The sequence below is a fragment of the Staurois parvus genome, unplaced genomic scaffold (assembly GCF_062004578.1).
Source record: "Staurois parvus isolate SC_StPar_1 unplaced genomic scaffold, SC_StPar_1.0 ptg000126l, whole genome shotgun sequence".
Lineage (NCBI taxonomy): Eukaryota > Metazoa > Chordata > Amphibia > Anura > Ranidae > Staurois > Staurois parvus.
Window position 1 is genome coordinate 4338131 of NW_028317922.1, and position 21593 is coordinate 4359723.

At 50.2% G+C, this 21593-nt stretch overlaps 1 protein-coding gene across 4 annotated transcripts in view; it reads left to right on the top strand.

Moving 5' to 3' along the window:
* Window positions 1–2321, top strand: part of LOC149467030 (beta-galactoside alpha-2,6-sialyltransferase 1-like) — a 62875-nt gene extending 60554 nt beyond the window's left edge. For all 4 annotated transcript variants that reach the window (XM_089672368.1, XM_089672367.1, XM_089672369.1 and 1 more), the window contains exon 6: window positions 211–2321. In XM_089672368.1, the coding sequence (XP_089528494.1) occupies window positions 211–452 (242 nt within the window). In that variant the 3' untranslated portion in view covers window positions 453–2321. The remainder of the gene's footprint in view (window positions 1–210) is intronic.
* The last annotated feature ends 19272 nt before the right edge of the window (window positions 2322–21593 follow it).

A 21593-nucleotide genomic window follows, 5' to 3' on the forward strand; every position in this document is an offset into this window, starting at 1 on the left:
CTTCCATTCCTTGATTCAGGAGCTGCAAGGGAGTGCTTTCATTTATAGAGTCAACCATAGATTTCTTACCAATGCAAACAAGTAGGAAGATCCCAGCCCATTTTATGTTGTTTAGCTGAAAAATGCTATAGGCAGACAAGGAATGCTAAAGCACATCTGAGTTATTTGGTGAGCAATTAGGACTGTTACTAACTAGGTATCTTTTCTCAGGAATATTGCTAATGATGAACCTCTGCGATGAAGTCAATGTTTACGAGTTTCTGCCATCCATTCGACAAAGTGACCTGTGCTACTATTATGATAGGTTCTATGACCGTGCTTGCACAGTTGGGGGATACCATCCTCTAATGTACGAGAAGAATTTAGTGATGAAACTTAACCAGGGAAATATGGACACCATTCACAAGTATGGGAAGGTGACATTGCCGGGTATCAAGAACCTGAAGTGCTGACCACTATGTAATGTTTTCACATGTGAAAATAAAGACACTGATACAAATGTGAAGTTCTCCGCCAAAAATATGGACACGGGAGATATAAGGAAGTGAACTGAGGCTGTTTAAGAGGACACAGAAACTGAAACCCTGATGGGGTAAACTAATGTACGGTACCTGTTACATTGCTAACAACTGAAAAACAATCCGGGCATCTGCAGTTAAAGTGGTAAAGGATTAGGTGGTTATTTTACATTTCGAGGTAGAATTTAAAATTTCAGATCACCCTTTTTAATATTGTATATGAATTTAGCCATTTATTAATGCCATAAAATATTTATCTTTTTAAATAGTATTTATTTCATATACTGCTCTGCATAAATTTAAAGGGGAACTACATTAATTTTGGTCCTTTTTAAATTTAGCATTTTGCCAATGTTTTATTTCTTTTTTAAATATCTATAATTAACATTCATTTCAAAATTAAATGAATACAAAATGTATCCATGACTTGTGGAGCAGAAGCTGTTTGCTTTAAGACTATTCTCAATATAACTGAATCTTTATTAAAAAAGCAAGGGAGTAGGAGAAGAAGGGTGCAACAAGTCACTCCTCTGAGTCATTAAGCCATGTGTATTCATTTCAGCTGGAACTCTTAGGTTGTACAAACAACAAGATTTTTAGGATGCTGGTAAAATAAACTTGATAATAAAAGGAGCCTAGATTTCCATTTGCTGGCTGGAAACAAAGCTCAGAAGTATTTATATGCAATAAGTTCCTATAAAAAATGAAAAGTATATAGTATATATTTTGTGTCGAGTTTTTTTCTGTGAGTTCTCCACATCATGAATAGAAGTAAAAAAAACACATCCTATACATTCATCAAATAAGCACACCCATTCTTCCCCATTTTAATTGTGAATGCTTCAGGTTATTTTAAGGAAATGATTCACAGTCACTCACAGGAAAAAGGTTTGACAACTCAGAAAGGCTGACAAAGAGGTTCCTATCCTGAAGTATACTCTGGGTGTAGGAAATGCTATTGAGCTAACATTACAACCCAACTCCAGCTTCATAACAAAATGTAAAAAATATTTCCCAACACTTGATAAAAAAAAAAGCTCTTGCAGCAATATTCACCTTTCCTCTGGTAGGGCCCCCAACGCATGACCTGCTCTGCAATACTGAATAGTGTCACTGAACCCACTTCATGTGAGCTTAGGGAATCAAGGACCCACTCTCTGGGGGTACATCATCAGGTGCCCCTCTCTCACAGGAGAATGCTGCAGAAATCATTATGTGGTGGTTCTGCACTCTGCAGCATTCAATAACTGCCTCTTGCTGAAGCAAGAGGACCAATGACCTTATGCAACTGGAATAAAGACAATTGAAAAATAAATATGTATAAAGATTGTTTGGGGGTTGTGTAGGAGGTGTTTCAAAGGTAAGTTAGAGGCAGAAATCAAGGAAGGGGGGAAATGGAGTACAGCGTTAAGGTAAATAAAATGGATATTCTGACTTTAACATATTCATGATTCTTGGAAAGCATTACCAGTTCCATTACTTGTGGCTCAGAATCGCTTGATTTGTTTTGATTTGGTTTAATTTAGGAATGAATCAATAACATAGCCAATATAAAAACAAACAAAACACTTTCTGGATGTTTATTTAAAAATATGTTGTAAATAGTGACAGAGAGGAATTGCCCTAATTTTATTTGTGATTCATGTTGACATAATGTAAATAGTGTACAGTGGGGAATGTGTACATGCTACAAGATGCCTATTTTGTAAAATTTACTTTGTAGATTCATGTAAAATGTTCCATATGTATATACTTTGCTTAATATTAAACAGTGATATCTTCCTTGATCTTACAGTATGAAAACATACCTATGCTGGTTTTCTTTCAACATACTAACTGGAAATGAGTCAATTTATTTGCATGTGTCAAATCTTGCAGCAAACCTTGTTAGTTTACTATGTTGGAGTTTGGCCAATATACTGTTGTAAGTATGGGAAGGTGACATTGCTGGGTATCAAGAACCTGAAGAGCTGACCACTATGTAAGGTTTTCACAGGTGATTTATTTGTAAAATTGACTTTGTAGATTCATGTAAAATGGCCCATATGTATATATTATGCTTAATATTAAACAGTGATATTTTCCTTGATCTTACAGTATGAAAACATACCTATGCTGGTTTTCTTTAAAAATATTAACTGGAAATTAGTCAATTTATTTGCATATGTCAGATCTTGCAGCAAACCTTGTTAGTTTACTATGTTGGAGTTTGGCAGGAACTGCCAATTTGTTTGCCAACTTGTCCAGCCAACTTGATTACTAAATGTATTGATAAAATTGATATAATACCACAGCAAGAAAATAATTAACTTCTTTATTAGGTCAGTGTTGTCAGTGTGGTAGGGATTATTGAGAGCACCATAACTTCCCTACATTAATACTGGAATTTGGATTGGAATCCAGTAGCAGGTCAAGGACCAGAGATCCTATGCTTACTTGAAAAACAGGCTTCTTTTAGGGGGCATTCTGCATTAAACAGCTGCTCCTATGCTGCATTTATTAGTTTGCTACTACATAATGTGAAATGAAAAAGTTCCCATAGAGTGTTGACAAAGCTTAGAAGATCTGTAATGTTAAAGCGGAGCTCCAGTTACCTTGGCATTTTTCTACAAAAGTCACCCCTGTGATTCTCTTTAGTTGCAGAATATAAAAAGGATACTGTTATAAGTGTATTTCTTCTTCTTACTTGGAAATATGACATTCAACGCAGGATCCCAGCAGACAGGCAGCGGCCATTACTAGTGTGGGCATCTGAAGCCCACTCCTACTTGCTTCTGGGATTCCGTGCAGCTGGCTACTCAGCATGCACCTCCCGATTTTGCACCTGTGCAGTAAGGACACAGCGTGTCGCACTGTGTTGCTTACAGGTTGCCATAACAATGGCGGCAGCGGCAGAAGTTCCCACCCCGTTGTTATGGCAACCTGTCAATCAACACTGAACAGGCAAGTGCGATCTGAAGGTTCCTGAGATAGATGACGGTGATATCCCAGGACCCCTAGGGCATCGCCTAATGACGTAATCGCCTAGCAGGCCGGGACCAGAAGTGCAGACTGCAATAGAAAAATAAGATATTTAGAGGGAAAAAAAATTAAACAATTGCCATTATAGACTGTTTTGCGGATGAGCATTGTGTTGCAAGGAACATGAAAAAATGGTGGAGCTCCACTTTAAATGTGCATTATGAAAGCAGCTGTAGTTGTAGTTTAAGAAATAGTTTTAGGTGGTGCGTTCTCCCAGGGTGTATGTTTCAGGTTTGGTGGCAGTGTCTAAAGGTGAAACAAACTACTCCTACTCCTTACAGTAACTGGGTGGCTCCAAAATATGCTTGGACTGCTTTAATGCATTTATATTTTCCGGAGTTCCTAAAGTCCTCCCAGACGTATATTCTTCTTTTTTCATAGCCATTTAACCATCGGTCACTAAGGCAGGAAAAACTTATGACGAGAGCTTAGAGTTTTTGAAAACTGATTTATCTTGGATAATGATCAATTGCACATTGACTGTCATTGTTCTGTATCAGCCATTCTCAACCAGGGTGCCCAGGCACCCTGGGGTGCCTTGAGCAGGGCTGCTGTTAGAAACCACGGGGCCCTATACAGCCAAAATCACAGGGCCCCCACTCCCTCCAAAAAAAACACAGCTTACTATGGTTTAATTATGAATGAACACAGTAAGTGGTCGGTCCTGATTACTCATTGTGTTCATTCAAGAAAGGAAGGTAAATGTGACATATTTATTGGACCCTTCCCACACTCACCATCCTGAAAGATCCTGCTGTGTGCTTGCAGCTTCCGGTGGGAAGGAGAGGAAGCCAGTATCACTGCCGGGATGGGGGCACACTGGGGTGCCTGAGCAGCAGGAGGAAACATATGGTGCACAGGGAGGGTGATGGGTACGGTGCGGGGTAATTACTGGAATTGATCCCCTGTATGGTTCTGTATGCAGCAGCTGAAAGCCAACGGGAGGGAGAAGAGAAGAAACCAGCTGCTGCAGATAGTGCCGTACAGGAGATCGGTTCCAGTAATTGCCCCCCCCACCATGCTGATCAACCTCCCTGCCTACATCCGATTCACCCAGCTTCCTGGGCCCCCCTGCTGGCCTTGGACCCCGTACAGGAGGACTGGTGGTACCCCCTTATCCACGGCCCTGGCCTTGAGGTTTCTTCAGGGGTGCCTTGGCAAAATGTCTAAAAATTGCCCAAAAGCTGTATACAAGCCACAGGTTTTTATTGTGCACCATTACAACCTTCTAGCTGCCGGCGTCCTGACAACCAATGACATCATCAGCTGATAAGGAGGATGTCAGCTGCCTGCACATCATCCTAGTTTGACCCTCCCCTGCCCCTCTCCATCAGTGCTGGGGTCACATTAGCTCAGTGATGGATAAAACTGAGGGAGAAGATAAACCTAGGAATACTAGTCAGTTACAGTGTGAAAAGTGTATTTGCTTTGGAAGAATAAATCACCTCTAATATTGGGTGTCCTACATGTGTGGATGTTGCTGCGTTATATAAAACTATTAGAATAGTTCTTCACATTTTAGAATGGGGTTCCCTTTTAAAATTATGGACAGTCTTGAGGCACCCCATTTTAGAAAGGGGTGCCTTAAGGCTGTTTGTGTTTTAAAGGGTGCCTCGGGACTGTCCATAATTTTAAAGGGTGCCTTGACTGAAAAGGTTGAGAAACAATCTGTATGTTGTATATCATCATTGTGTTGAGTAGGGAGTTATCTATTGGACATTCACTGCATTTGCAGTCTATTTTCTGAAACAGGAAGTTTCATTCACACATCAGCTCAGTTCCAGCTTAGCTTCCAGAAGAACACACAAGTGAAGGCTTCCCTCCTCTCTTGATACACAAACATCTGTAAGTACTTTCATTGTGTTTGTCAAAATCACATACATAGCTTGATCACATTTAAATGTATTCAGTGTGATTTGTAGGTAGCTGTTTGCAAGAAATGTATTAATTGTAGGCATTCCTGAGATACATATGTACAAACATATTGTAATTTCAGTTTGTCTGATTGTATTGCAGTTTTACAGAACTATTCACAGAAGTATGTCATAAAATAGTGCCGCACATATATCTCTATAACCTCATATTGAATTAAAGCATCCAAACCATGTGATTATGCAACAACGGTGAATACAATGAATACAACTTAAAAGTCCATAATGTGTGCTTGATCCGTGCGTTTATAATTTGTTCACAAAACAGGTGCTCTTTATTGCTTATATCCACATATATTCCTATAGGTGATCCTCCATGAGAGACATACATACTCTCACCTCCTTTTATGACCCAAATTGCATAGGCCAAATACCACCTTTCCCTTTTAACCCGGGTAGGTATACTGCATAGATGACTCCACTTTCCTTCTCACTCTGCTGCAAATGGTACCGTCTCCTCCTTATCCCACAAATACTTTGCATATATAAACAGAAATGCTTGCCATAGCGTAGTATATAAATATAGCGTGATTTATTAAAAAAATAAAGTGCACTCACATTTAAAAGTGTCCTGCTGGGACACCACAGTAAAAAAACCTTGTGATATTGTATTTTCAATGTGTTCAGGAATTTCCAAGATGGCGGCTCGTAAAACTTCCTGTTTAGCAGCTTGACGTCATTGGTCCACTCTACGCGTTACATCACATCACGTGACTTCCTCAGAAGTTCTCACAGAACAGAAGTAAATTCAGTTTTGGAATGAAACACAATGGTGCTTCTGTCAGTTTTGTTAGCTAGCTGTCTGCTAACCATTAGTAGGAAAGCATAAGCATAGTTGACAAACGAGATCTCTTTTGAAAAGATGCGGGAACATTGGATAAAATATAAAGGGGCAGGATGCTGATGTGGGATGGAAAATTTTCCCCTGTTGGATTTTTTTAATGGCTCGGGGGTAGCTTGGGTCCCCTGGAAGTAGGGGTGGGGGGTGCCGGTGTGGACTGGTGGCACTTATCTCTAATTGCCCTTCTTCTCATTGGTTGTGCTGGTGGGAGGCAATGCTGTTGGGATGTTGGAGCTTCCACCCCAATTCATCCTCACAGGACATCCTGGGGTTTATTTACTAAAGCTGGAGAGTCCAAAATCAGACTCCCTTCTGCATAGAAACCAATCAGCTTCCAGGTTTCATTGCCAAAGCTTCATTGAACAAGCTGAGGTTAGAAGCTGATTGGTTTCTATGCAGAAGGGTCTGATTTTGGACTCTCCAGCTTTAGTAAATAATCCCCCTTGTGTCTCTCTTACATCCGTTTCTCTCTTATACTTTTTTCTACTTTCTCTTTCTTCTTTTCACAATATTAGATTTTTTTACTCTTGAACATTAACCTAAAGCCCAGTACACATGGGCAAACAATCAGCTGGTTCAGCAGGAACCCGGATGACTTTTGGTCCTTGTTTACCTCTGACCATTCAACAAAAGGCAATCTAGCAACAACCAGCTTCTGTCAAATGATTGTGCTGGAAAACCAGAATTCGATTAGTGGTTGCCACTAGAGATGAGCGAATCGAACTTGGCAAGTGGAATTCGTTTCGAATATTAGGAAAATTTCGATTCGTGACGAATCCGAAAATTAGCAGACTTCGGATGCGCGAATCGAAATTTTTCCAAAAATGGCGGCGACATGTGCGGCGACGGAGCGGGGATCTCTGGGAAGGCGCGCAGACAAGGCGCGCTGACCCATAATGCATTCATTCATGACATGTGATCGCATTAGCCAATCAGCAGCCAGCCAGCCAGCACTGTGTAATGGTCGAGCTATAAATTGCGGCCATTTTAGAATTCTCCATTTGCCTCCAGTCATTCAAGAGAGGCAGACCTGGCTGTATTGAGGGAGAGAGTTAGGGACACAGAAACGTTACTTAGGGCCACAGAAACGTTACTTAGGGACACAGAAACGTTACTTAGGGCCACAGAAACATTACTTAGGGCCACAGAATCGTTACTTAGGGCCACAGAATCGTTACTTAGGGCCACAAAAACGTTACTTAGGGCCACAGAAACGTTACTTAGGGCCACAGAATCGTTACTTAGGGCCACAGAAACGTTACTTAGGGCCACAGAAACGTTACTTAGGGCCACAGAATCGTTACTTAGGGACACAGAAACGTTACTTAGGGACACAGAATTGTTACTCAGGGACAGACACAGAATTGTTACTGAGGGACACAGAATTGTTACTGAGGGACACAGAATTGTTACTGAGGGACAGACACAGAATTGTTACTCAGGGACAGACACAGAATTGTTACTCAGGGACAGACACAGAATTGTTACTGAGGGACACAGAATTGTTACTGAGGGACACAGGATTGTTACTCAGGGACAGACACAGAATTGTTACTCAGGGACAGACACAGAATTGTTACTCAGGGACACAGAATTGTTACTGAGGGACACAGAATTGTTACTGAGGGACAGACACAGAATTGTTACTCAGGGACAGACACAGAATTGTTACTGAGGGCCACAGAATTGTTACTGAGGGACACAGAATTGTTACTCAGGGACAGACACAGAATTGTTACTCAGGGACAGACACAGAATTGTTACTGAGGGACACAGAATTGTTACTGAGGGACACAGAATTGTTACTCAGGGACAGACACAGAATTGTTACTCAGGGACAGACACAGAATTGTTACTGAGGGACACAGAATTGTTACTGAGGGACACAGAATTGTTACTGAGGGACACAGAATTGTTACTCAGGGACAGACACAGAATTGTTACTGAGGGACACAGAATTGTTACTGAGGGACACAGAATTGTTACTGAGGGACACAGAATTGTTACTCAGGGACAGACACAGAACTGTTACTCAGGGACAGACACAGAATTGTTACTCAGGGACAGACACAGAATTGTTACTGAGGGACACAGAATTGTTACTCAGGGACAGACACAGAATTGTTACTCAGGGACAATCACAGAATTGTTACTCAGGGACAGACACAGAATTGTTACTGAGGGACACAGAATTGTTACTGAGGGACACAGAATTGTTACTGAGGGACAGACACAGAATTGTTACTCAGGGACAGACACAGAATTGTTACTGAGGGACACAGAATTGTTACTGAGGGACACAGAATTGTTACTGAGGGACACAGAATTGTTACTCAGGGACAGACACAGAATTGTTACTCAGGGACAGACACAGAATTGTTACTGAGGGACACAGAATTGTTACTCAGGGACAGACACAGAATTGTTACTCAGGGACAGACACAGAATTGTTACTGAGGGACACAGAATTGTTACTGAGCGACACAGAATTGTTGCTCAGGGACAGACACAGAATTGCTACTGAGGGACACAGAATTGTTACTGAGGGACACAGAATTGTTACTCAGGGACAGACACAGAATTGTTACTCAGGGACAGACACAGAATTGTTACTGAGGGACACAGAATTGTTACTGAGGGACACAGCATTGTTACTGAGGGACACAGAATTGTTACTCAGGGACAGACACAGAATTGTTATTCAGGGACACAGAATTGTTACTCAGGGACACAGAATCGTTGAATTAAAGAGTATGTCAGACAACATGCAGAGGAGTGGCAGAGGAGGCAATGTTTTAGGAGCGAGCAGACGTGGCAGCAGAGGAAGGGGTTGAGGCAGCACTAGTCGCAGCCAGAGGCCAGTGCTCCCGGTGTCATCCAGCGGTCGTGTCTCCACCGACAACCCTGCCGTCATCGATTGGTTGGCTCGGTCGTCTTCCTCTTCCCAGGTCACCTCTGACACCTACAGCCAACTGTCGGTGGGTACGTCAGACACAACCGTTAGTTGGCATGGCCCGGGAGCAAGCCCACTGAAATCACGTGTCCTCTACCTGCCCCTGTTCTTTGGTGTTCCCTCACCAAGCGAAGTATCGCATGCTGTGGGCTCAGCCCCACTGTACAGTGAGGAAGAGCTAACAGAGGGCGGTCAGGAACGGGGGGAGACATCCGCCTCTTCAGCAGCCAGGCGAAGAAGTACTGGCGAGGAGAGTGGCTCGGTAGCCGGTCTAGAGACAGGTCTGTCTCCTGACCCACACGCAGCCGAGGGGGCTAGTAGTGAGGCGGAGACCCTAATTGATGATGATGAGGCTGATCGCACTTGGCAGCCTCGTCGTCATCAGGCTATTGCTTCCGCATCATCAGGAGAAGAGGGTGGCAGCTTGGCAGCGAGCAAAACAGTCGGTGGGTTGCCCAGGAGGCAGCAGGGTCGCAGCAGTGTCAGTGGAGGCAAACGGCCACGGAGTAGAGCACCAGCTCCACTGCAGCCTACCACCACGGCCAGTAGTGGTGCCGGTGTGCACGGAGGAAGTAGCAATCAGCCAGTGAGGAGTATCGGGGGCAAAGTTTCCTACTCGGCGGTGTGGCAATTTTTCGTCAAGCCGCCCGAGGAAGTAAACGTAGCCGTATGTCGACTATGTGGCCAGAAAGTCAAGCGTGGCCAGGGGGCCTATGTTGGGACTACAGCGTTGCGTCAGCATATGCAGCGTCGCCATTTGGTGGCCTGGGAAAACCGTGATAAAGATACGGCGGTTCTGCCTGCCCCAGCCCCCGCTCCATCACCCGCTCCGTTACTTGCTCCGTCACCCGACGTCAATCGCCCTCTATCAGCCAGTCAAGGCTCCAACACCTCTGCTGAGGGGAGTTGTCGCTCGTTGGCATCTTCCGCTCGTTCAGATGCTCCTTCTCCTGCTACTCCTCTTCACGGATTCCGTCAGCAGTCTTTCTTGGAATCCGTTTCCAAGAGACAACAGTTTGCGAGCACGCACCCGACGGTGCAAAAGCTGAACGTCCTCCTGTCCAAGTTGCTGGTGCTGCAGTCCCTCCCTTTCCAAGTGGTGGACTCAGCACCTTTCAGAGAAATGATGGCTTGTGCCGCGCCGCGGTGGAGAGTGCCAAGCCGGCATTTCTTCGCTAAAAAGGCAGTGCCAGCCCTGCATTCACATGTAGAAGAGATGGTGGGCCAGTCTTTGAGCATGTCGGTCTCTGCCAAAGTGCACGGCAGCGCCGACGTGTGGAGCTGTAACTACGGTCAGGGACAGTACATGTCATTTACGGCCCACTGGGTGAACGTGGTGCCGGCACAGCCGCACCAGCAACTTGGACAGGTCACGCCGCTGTTGCCTCCACGTTTGCACGTCCTTGGTCCACAAAAGATGTCCGCCTCTACCACCTCTTCTTCCGCCGTGTCCTCAGCCGCCACCCCCGTGCCAAGTCCCATTACCCGACCGGCATATCACATGTGCAGGGCGCAACGGTGTCACGCTGTGCTGCACCTGGTATGCCTTGGCGAACGTAGTCACACAGGGGAGGAACTTCTGAGTGTAATGAACAGAGAAATCGACAGATGGCTGTCTCCGCGCAAACTGAAAATCGGAACCATGTTGACCGACAACGGAAAGAACATGGTGTCTGCTCTGCGTCAAGGAAGGTTGTGCCATGCGCCATGAATGGCTCACGTGTTAAATCTGGTTGTCAAGCGGTTCCTAAAATCCACCATCCCACTGCAAGACATCCTTAAAATGTCACGTAAACTTTGCATGCATTTCAGCCATTCCTACACCGCAAAGCACACCCTCCTTGAGCTGCAGCGGCAGAACGGAATTCCACAGCATCGCCTGATCTGCGACGTTGCAACAAGGTGGAATTCAACCCTACACATGTTAGACCGCCTTTACGAACAGCGAAAGGCCATCACCGATTTCCTGATGTTACAAGCGGATAAAGGTACTCCCCTGTGTAACTTCGATGTCAGCCATTGGCAGCTCATGCGTGACACCTGCCGCTTGCTCAGGCCCTTTGAGGAGGCCACGCTATTCGTGAGTCGGCAGGACTATGGGATGAACGACGTCATTCCTCTGTTGCACGTCCTGGAACAAATGCTGTTAACAATGGCTGGTCAGGGTGCGGTAGACGTGGCGCACAGATCTCAATGCCACATGACCCCTGTGGGGGCAGGACAGGAAGAAGAGGAGGAGGTAGAGGAGGACATTGGTGCTCAGGAATTATTGAGTGAAATGGGTGGTTTTTCCACTCAGCGGACAGGAGTGGAGGAGCAGGAGCATCTGGTAGAGGAGGAGGAGACAGAGGACCCAGACGCACCGTGGCAGTATGCTGTGGAGATGGAGGCAGGGAGTCCCTCGCATTCCTTGGCACAAATGGCCCATAGCATGCTCGGTTGCTTGCGTAGCGACAGCCGAATAATAAGCATCAGACAGAGGAATGACTTTTGGCTGTCCACCTTGTTGGACCCTCGCTACCGTTCAAAAATGGTGGCCTTTTTCACACCTGCTGAGAGGGAGGCCAAAATAACGTACTATAAAAACCACCTATGTAGTCAGTTGGTCTCTGCCTTTCTGCGCCAACGTCCATCCTCAGACAATGTGGGCCCTGTGCGCTCGCGTTCCGCTGCCATGGCAGCAGGGGAGGGGTGGGGTGGTAGGAGCAGTGGCAGCTCCACCAGCAGCGGCTGCCTCAGTCTGCAGTCGATGATGAGTAGCTTTCTTCACCAGCGCAGTGAGGAAACTACTAACCAGCAGCAGCAGTAGCAGCATCAGGTGGACCTGGAGCAGGACCTCAAACAACAGGCTTGGGCCTACTTGGACAGCACCATGCCAACCGAGGTAGACAACCCCCTTGACTACTGGGCAACGAAACTTGACCTTTGGCCCCAACTAGCTGAATTTGCCCTTGAAAGGCTGTCATGCCCGGCCAGTAGCGGGGCATCGGAGCGCGTGTTTAGTGCGGCAGGAGGTATTGTAACTCCGCGGAGGACACGACTGTCCACCCAAAGTGTGGAGAGACTCACGTTTGTGAAAATGAATCAGACGTGGATTAGTCTGGATTTCAAACCACCAGTTCCTGACACAACTGACTAAATCCGCCATGAATCATGCCCCAAACATGTGCCACTTTCAGGTCTCCTCACACTGCTGGTGTGTTCCATTTTTTGTCATAGGGTGCTGGCAGATTACGGGCCTCCCATTGCTGCTGCCAGGCCCGTAATCTGCCATGGGCCCCTGTACCGCCTCCTCATGCTGCTGCCAGGTCCACAGTGTCTCATGGGTCCCTGTACGGCCTCCCATTGCTGCTGTCTCCATCGCCACACTCTGCCATGTGCCACTTTCAGGTCTCCTCACACTGCTGGTGTGTTCCATTTTGTCATAGGGTGCTGGCAGATTACGGGCCTCCCATTGCTGCTGCCAGGCCCTTAATCTGCCATGGGCCCCCGTACCGCCTCCTCATGCTGCTGCCAGGTCCAGAGTCTCTCATGGGTCCCTGTACGGCCTCCCATTGCTGCTGTCTCCATCGCCACACTCTGCCATGTGCCACTTTCAGGTCTCCTCACACTGCTGGTGTGTTCCATTTTTTGTCATAGGGTGCTGGCAGATTACGGGCCTCCCATTGCTGCTGCCAGGCCCGTAATCTGCCATGGGCCCCAGTACCGCCTCCTCATGCTGCTGCCAGGTCCAGAGTCTCTCATGGGTCCCTGTACGGCCTCCCATTGCTGCTGTCTCCATCGCCACACTCTGCCATGTGCCACTTTCAGGTCTCCTCACACTGCTGGTGTGTTCCATTTTGTCATAAGGTGCTGGCAGATTACGGGCCTCCCATTGCTGCTGCCAGGCCCGTAATCTGCCATGGGCCCCAGTACCGCCTCCTCATGCTGCTGCCAGGTCCAGAGTCTCTCATGGGTCCCTGTACGGCCTCCCATTGCTGCTGTCTCCATCGCCACACTCTGCCATGTGCCACTTTCAGGTCTCCTCACACTGCTGGTGTGTTCCATTTTGCCATAAGGTGCTGGCAGATTACGGGGCTCCCATTGCTGCTGCCAGGCCCGTAATCTGCCATGGGCCCCAGTACCGCCTCCTCATGCTGCTGCCAGGTCCAGAGTCTCTCATGGGTCCTTGTATGGCCTCCCATTGCTGCTGTCTCCATCGCCACACTCTGCCATGTGCCACTTTCAGGTCTCCTCACACTGCTGGTGTGTTCCATTTTGTCATAGGGTGCTGGCAGATTACGGGCCTCCCATTGATGCTGCTAGGCCCGTAATCTGCCATGGGCCCCAGTACCGCCTCCTAATGCTGCTGCCAGGTCCACAGTGTCTCATGGGTCCCTGTACGGCCTCCCATTGCTGCTGTCTCCATCGCCACACTCTGCCATGTGCCACTTTCAGGTCTCCTCACACTGCTGGTGTGTTCCATTTTTTGTCATAGGGTGCTGGCAGATTACGGGCCTCCCATTGCTGCTGCCAGGCCCGTAATCTGCCATGGGCCCCAGTACCGCCTCCTCATGCTGCTGCCAGGTCCAGAGTCTCTCATGGGTCCCTGTACGGCCTCCCATTGCTGCTGTCTCCATCGCCACACTCTGCCATGTGCCACTTTCAGGTCTCCTCACACTGCTGGTGTGTTCCATTTTTTGTCATAGGGTGCTGGCAGATTACGGGCCTCCCATTGCTGCTGCCAGGCCCGTAATCTGCCATGGGCCCCAGTACCGCCTCCTCATGCTGCTGCCAGGTCCAGAGTCTCTCATGGGTCCCTGTACGGCCTCCCATTGCTGCTGTCTCCATCGCCACACTCTGCCATGTGCCACTTTCAGGTCTCCTCACACTGCTGGTGTGTTCCATTTTGTCATAGGGTGCTGGCAGATTACGGGCCTCCCATTGCTGCTGCCAGGCCCGTAATCTGCCATGGGCCCCAGTACCGCCTCCTCATGCTGCTGCCAGGTCCACAGTGTCTCATGGGTCCCTGTACGGCCTCCCATTGCTGCTGTCTCCATCGCCACACTCTGCCATGTGCCACTTTCAGGTCTCCTCACACTGCTGGTGTGTTCCATTTTTTCATAGGGTGCTGGCAGATTACGGGCCTCCCATTGCTGCTGCCAGGCCCATAATCTGCCATGGGCCCCCGTACCGACTCCTCATGCTGTGACGTTGCAACAAGGTGGAATTCAACCCTACATATGTTAGACCGCCTTTACGAACAGCGAAAGGCCATCACAGATTCCTGATGTTACAAGCGGATAAAGATACTCCCCTGTGTAACTTAGATGTCAGCCATTGGCAGCTCATGCGTGACACCTGCCGCTTGCTCAGGCCCTTTGAGGAGGCCACGCTATTCGTGAGTCGGCAGGACTATGGGATGAACGACGTCATTCCTCTGTTGCACGTCCTGGAACAAATGCTGTTAACAATGGCTGGTCAGGGTGCGGTAGACGTGGCGCACAGATCTCAACGCCACATGACCCCTGTGGGGGCAGGACAGGAAGAAGAGGAGGAGGTAGAGGAGGACATTGGTGCTCAGGAATTATTGAGTGAAATGGGTGGTTTTTCCACTCAGCGGACAGGAGTGGAGGAGCAGGAGCATCTGGTAGAGGAGGAGGAGGAGGAGACAGAGGACCCAGACGCACCGTGGCAGTATGCTGTGGAGATGGAGGCAGGGAGTCCCTCGCATTCCTTGGCACAAATGGCCCATAGCATGCTCGGTTGCTTGCGTAGCGACGGCCGAATAATAAGCATCAGACAGAGGGATGACTTTTGGCTGTCCACCTTGTTGGACCCTCGCTACCATTCAAAAATGGTGGCCTTTTTCACACCTGCTGAGAGGGAGGCCAAAATAACGTACTATAAAAACCACCTATGTAGTCACTTGGTCTCTGCCTTTCTGCGCCAACGTCCATCCTCAGACACTGTGGACCCTGTGCGCTCACGTTCCGCTGCCATGACAGCAGGGGAGGGGTGGGATGGTAGGAGCAGTGGCAGCTCCACCAGCAGCGGCTGCCTCAGTCTGCAGTCGATGATGAGTAGCTTTCTTCACCAGCGCAGTGAGGAAACTACTAACCAGCCGCAGCAGCAGCAGCATCAGGTGGACCTGGAGCAGGACCTCAAACAATAGGCTTGGGCCTACTTGGACAGCACCCTGCCAACCGAGGTAGACAATCCCCTTGACTACTGGGCAACAAAACTTGACCTTTGGCCCCAACTAGCTGAATTTGCCCTTGAAAGGCTGTCATGCCCAGCCAGTAGCGTGGCATCGGAGCGCGTGTTTAGTGCGGCAGGAGGTATTGTAACTCCGCGGAGGACACGACTGTCCACGCAAAGTATGGAGAGACTCACGTTTGTGAAAATGAATCAGGCGTGGATTAGTCTGGATTTCAAACCACCAGTTCCTGACACAACTGACTAAATCCGCCATGAATCATGCCCCAAACATGTGCCACTTTCAGGTCTCCTCACACTGCTGGTGTGTTCCATTTTTTGTCATAGGGTGCTGGCAGATTACGGGCCTCCCATTGATGCTGCCAGGCCCGTAATCTGCCATGGGCCCCCGTACTGCCTCCTCATGCTGCTGCCAGGTCCAGAGTGTCTCATGGGTCCCTGTACGGCCTCCCATTGCTGCTGTCTCCATCGCCACACTCTGCCATGTTCCACTTTCAGGTCTCCTCACACTGCTGGTGTGTTCCATTTTTTGTCATAGGGTGCTGGCAGATTACGGGCCTCCCATTGCTGCTGCCAGGCCCGTAATCTGCCATGGGCCCCAGTACCGCCTCCTCATGCTGCTGCCAGGTCCACAGTGTCTCATGGGTCCCTGTACGGCCTCCCATTGCTGCTGTCTCCATCGCCACACTCTGCCATGTACCACTTTTAGGTCTCCTCACACTGCTGGTGTGTTCCATTTTGTCATAGGGTGCTGGCAGATTACGGGCCTCCCATTGCTGCTGCCAGGCCCGTAATCTGCCATGGGCCCCTGTACCGCCTCCTCATGCTGCTGCCAGGTCCACAGTGTCTCATGTGTCCCTGTACGGCCTCCCATTGCTGCTGTCTCCATCGCCACACTCTGCCATGTGCCACTTTCAGGTCTCCTCACACTGCTGGTGTGTTCCATTTTGTCATAGGGTGCTGGCAGATTACGGGCCTCCCATTGCTGCTGCCAGGCCCGTAATCTGCCATGGGCCCCCGTACCGCCTCCTCATGCTGCTGCCAGGTCCAGAGTCTCTCATGGGTCCCTGTACGGCCTCCCATTTCTGCTGTCTCCATCGCCACACTCTGCCATGTGCCACTTTCAGGTCTCCTCACACTGCTGGTGTGTTCCATTTTTTGTCATAGGGTGCTGGCAGATTACGGGCCTCCCATTGCTGCTGCCAGGCCCGTAATCTGCCATGGGCCCCAGTACCGCCTCCTCATGCTGCTGCCAGGTCCACAGTGTCTCATGGATCCCTGTACGGCCTCCCATTGCTGCTGTCTCCATCGCCACACTCTGCCATGTGCCACTTTCAGGTCTCCTCACACTGCTGGTGTGTTCCATTTTGTCATAAGGTGCTGGCAGATTACGGGCCTCCCATTGCTGCTGCCAGGCCCGTAATCTGCCATGGGCCCCAGTACCGCCTCCTCATGCTGCTGCCAGGTCCAGAGTCTCTCATGGGTCCCTGTACGGCCTCCCATTGCTGCTGTCTCCATCGCCACACTCTGCCATGTGCCACTTTCAGGTCTCCTCACACTGCTGGTGTGTTCCATTTTGTCATAGGGTGCTGGCAGATTACGGGCCTCCCATTGATGCTGCTAGGCCCGTAATCTGCCATGGGCCCCAGTACCGCCTCCTAATGCTGCTGCCAGGTCCACAGTGTCTCATGGGTCCCTGTACGGCCTCCCATTGCTGCTGTCTCCATCGCCACACTCTGCCATGTGCCACTTTCAGGTCTCCTCACACTGCTGGTGTGTTCCATTTTTTGTCATAGGGTGCTGGCAGATTACGGGCCTCCCATTGCTGCTGCCAGGCCCGTAATCTGCCATGGGCCCCAGTACCGCCTCCTCATGCTGCTGCCAGGTCCAGAGTGTGTCATGGGTCCCTGTACAGCCTCCCATTGCTGCTGTCTCCATCGCCACACTCTGCCATGTGCCACTTTCAGGTCTCCTCACACTGCTGGTGTGTTCCATTTTGTCATAAGGTGCTGGCAGATTACGGGCCTCCCATTGCTGCTGCCAGGCCCGTAATCTGCCATGGGCCCCAGTACCGCCTCCTCATGCTGCTGCCAGGTCCAGAGTCTCTCATGGGTCCCTGTACGGCCTCCCATTGCTGCTGTCTCCATCGCCACACTCTGCCATGTGCCACTTTCAGGTCTCCTCACACTGCTGGTGTGTTCCATTTTGTCATAGGGTGCTGGCAGATTACGGGCCTCCCATTGATGCTGCTAGGCCCGTAATCTGCCATGGGCCCCAGTACCGCCTCCTAATGCTGCTGCCAGGTCCACAGTGTCTCATGGGTCCCTGTACGGCCTCCCATTGCTGCTGTCTCCATCGCCACACTCTGCCATGTGCCACTTTCAGGTCTCCTCACACTGCTGGTGTGTTCCATTTTTTGTCATAGGGTGCTGGCAGATTACGGGCCTCCCATTGCTGCTGCCAGGCCCGTAATCTGCCATGGGCCCCAGTACCGCCTCCTCATGCTGCTGCCAGGTCCAGAGTCTCTCATGGGTCCCTGTACGGCCTCCCATTGCTGCTGTCTCCATCGCCACACTCTGCCATGTGCCACTTTCAGGTCTCCTCACACTGCTGGTGTGTTCCATTTTTTGTGATAGGGTGCTGGCAGATTACGGGCCTCCCATTGCTGCTGCCAGGCCCGTAATCTGCCATGGGCCCCAGTACCGCCTCCTCATGCTGCTGCCAGGTCCAGAGTCTCTCATGGGTCCCTGTACGGCCTCCCATTGCTGCTGTCTCCATCGCCACACTCTGCCATGTGCCACTTTCAGGTCTCCTCACACTGCTGGTGTGTTCCATTTTGTCATAGGGTGCTGGCAGATTACGGGCCTCCCATTGCTGCTGCCAGGCCCGTAATCTGCCATGGGCCCCTGTACCGCCTCCTCATGCTGCTGCCAGGTCCACAGTGTCTCATGGGTCCCTGTACGGCCTCCCATTGCTGCTGTCTCCATCGCCACACTCTGCCATGTGCCACTTTCAGGTCTCCTCACACTGCTGGTGTGTTCCATTTTTTCATAGGGTGCTGGCAGATTACGGGCCTCCCATTGCTGCTGCCAGGCCCATAATCTGCCATGGGCCCCCGTACCGACTCCTCATGCTGTGACGTTGCAACAAGGTGGAATTCAACCCTACATATGTTAGACCGCCTTTACGAACAGCGAAAGGCCATCACAGATTCCTGATGTTACAAGCGGATAAAGATACTCCCCTGTGTAACTTAGATGTCAGCCATTGGCAGCTCATGCGTGACACCTGCCGCTTGCTCAGGCCCTTTGAGGAGGCCACGCTATTCGTGAGTCGGCAGGACTATGGGATGAACGACGTCATTCCTCTGTTGCACGTCCTGGAACAAATGCTGTTAACAATGGCTGGTCAGGGTGCGGTAGACGTGGCGCACAGATCTCAACGCCACATGACCCCTGTGGGGGCAGGACAGGAAGAAGAGGAGGAGGTAGAGGAGGACATTGGTGCTCAGGAATTATTGAGTGAAATGGGTGGTTTTTCCACTCAGCGGACAGGAGTGGAGGAGCAGGAGCATCTGGTAGAGGAGGAGGAGGAGGAGACAGAGGACCCAGACGCACCGTGGCAGTATGCTGTGGAGATGGAGGCAGGGAGTCCCTCGCATTCCTTGGCACAAATGGCCCATAGCATGCTCGGTTGCTTGCGTAGCGACGGCCGAATAATAAGCATCAGACAGAGGGATGACTTTTGGCTGTCCACCTTGTTGGACCCTCGCTACCATTCAAAAATGGTGGCCTTTTTCACACCTGCTGAGAGGGAGGCCAAAATAACGTACTATAAAAACCACCTATGTAGTCACTTGGTCTCTGCCTTTCTGCGCCAACGTCCATCCTCAGACACTGTGGACCCTGTGCGCTCACGTTCCGCTGCCATGACAGCAGGGGAGGGGTGGGATGGTAGGAGCAGTGGCAGCTCCACCAGCAGCGGCTGCCTCAGTCTGCAGTCGATGATGAGTAGCTTTCTTCACCAGCGCAGTGAGGAAACTACTAACCAGCCGCAGCAGCAGCAGCATCAGGTGGACCTGGAGCAGGACCTCAAACAATAGGCTTGGGCCTACTTGGACAGCACCCTGCCAACCGAGGTAGACAATCCCCTTGACTACTGGGCAACAAAACTTGACCTTTGGCCCCAACTAGCTGAATTTGCCCTTGAAAGGCTGTCATACCCAGCCAGTAGCGTGGCATCGGAGCGCGTGTTTAGTGCGGCAGGAGGTATTGTAACTCCGCGGAGGACACGACTGTCCACCCAAAGTGTGGAGAGACTCACGTTTGTGAAAATGAATCAGGCGTGGATTAGTCTGGATTTCAAACCACCAGTTCCTGACACAACTGACTAAATCCGCCATGAATCATGCCCCAAACATGTGCCACTTTCAGGTCTCCTCACACTGCTGGTGTGTTCCATTTTTTGTCATAGGGTGCTGGCAGATTACGGGCCTCCCATTGATGCTGCCAGGCCCGTAATCTGCCATGGGCCCCCGTACTGCCTCCTCATGCTGCTGCCAGGTCCAGAGTGTCTCATGGGTCCCTGTACGGCCTCCCATTGCTGCTGTCTCCATCGCCACACTCTGCCATGTTCCACTTTCAGGTCTCCTCACACTGCTGGTGTGTTCCATTTTTTGTCATAGGGTGCTGGCAGATTACGGGCCTCCCATTGCTGCTGCCAGGCCCGTAATCTGCCATGGGCCCCAGTACCGCCTCCTCATGCTGCTGCCAGGTCCACAGTGTCTCATGGGTCCCTGTACGGCCTCCCATTGCTGCTGTCTCCATCGCCACACTCTGCCATGTACCACTTTTAGGTCTCCTCACACTGCTGGTGTGTTCCATTTTGTCATAGGGTGCTGGCAGATTACGGGCCTCCCATTGCTGCTGCCAGGCCCGTAATCTGCCATGGGCCCCTGTACCGCCTCCTCATGCTGCTGCCAGGTCCACAGTGTCTCATGTGTCCCTGTACGGCCTCCCATTGCTGCTGTCTCCATCGCCACACTCTGCCATGTGCCACTTTCAGGTCTCCTCACACTGCTGGTGTGTTCCATTTTGTCATAGGGTGCTGGCAGATTACGGGCCTCCCATTGCTGCTGCCAGGCCCGTAATCTGCCATGGGCCCCCGTACCGCCTCCTCATGCTGCTGCCAGGTCCAGAGTCTCTCATGGGTCCCTGTACGGCCTCCCATTGCTGCTGTCTCCATCGCCACACTCTGCCATGTGCCACTTTCAGGTCTCCTCACACTGCTGGTGTGTTCCATTTTTTGTCATAGGGTGCTGGCAGATTACGGGCCTCCCATTGCTGCTGCCAGGCCCGTAATCTGCCATGGGCCCCTGTACCGCCTCCTCATGCTGCTGCCAGGTCCACAGTGTCTCATGGGTCCCTGTACGGCCTCCCATTGCTGCTGTCTCCATCGCCACACTCTGCCATGTGCCACTTTCAGGTCTCCTCACACTGCTGGTGTGTTCCATTTTGTCATAGGGTGCTGGCAGATTACGGGCCTCCCATTGCTGCTGCCAGGCCAGTAATCTGCCATGGGCCCCAGTACCGCCTCCTCATGCTGCTGCCAAGTCCAGAGTCTCTCATGGGTCCCTGTACGGCCTCCCATTGCTGCTGTCTCCATCGCCACACTCTGCCATGTGCCACTTTCAGGTCTCCTCACACTGCTGGTGTGTTCCATTTTTTGTCATAGGGTGCTGGCAGATTACGGGCCTCCCATTGCTGCTGCCAGGCCCGTAATCTGCCATGGGCCCCCGTACCGCCTCCTCATGCTGCTGCCAGTTCCAGAGTCTCTCATGGGTCCCTGTACGGCCTCCCATTGCTGCTGTCTCCATCGCCACACTCTGCCATGTGCCACTTTCAGGTCTCCTCACACTGCTGGTGTGTTCCATTTTGTCATAGGGTGCTGGCAGATTACGGGCCTCCCATTGCTGCTGCCAGGCCCGTAATCTGCCATGGGCCCTTTACCGCCTCCTAATGCTGCTGCCAGGTCCAGAGTGTGTCATGGGTCCCTGTACGGCCTCCCATTGCTGCTGTCTCCATCGCCACACTCTGCCATGTGCCACTTTCAGGTCTCCTCACACTGCTGGT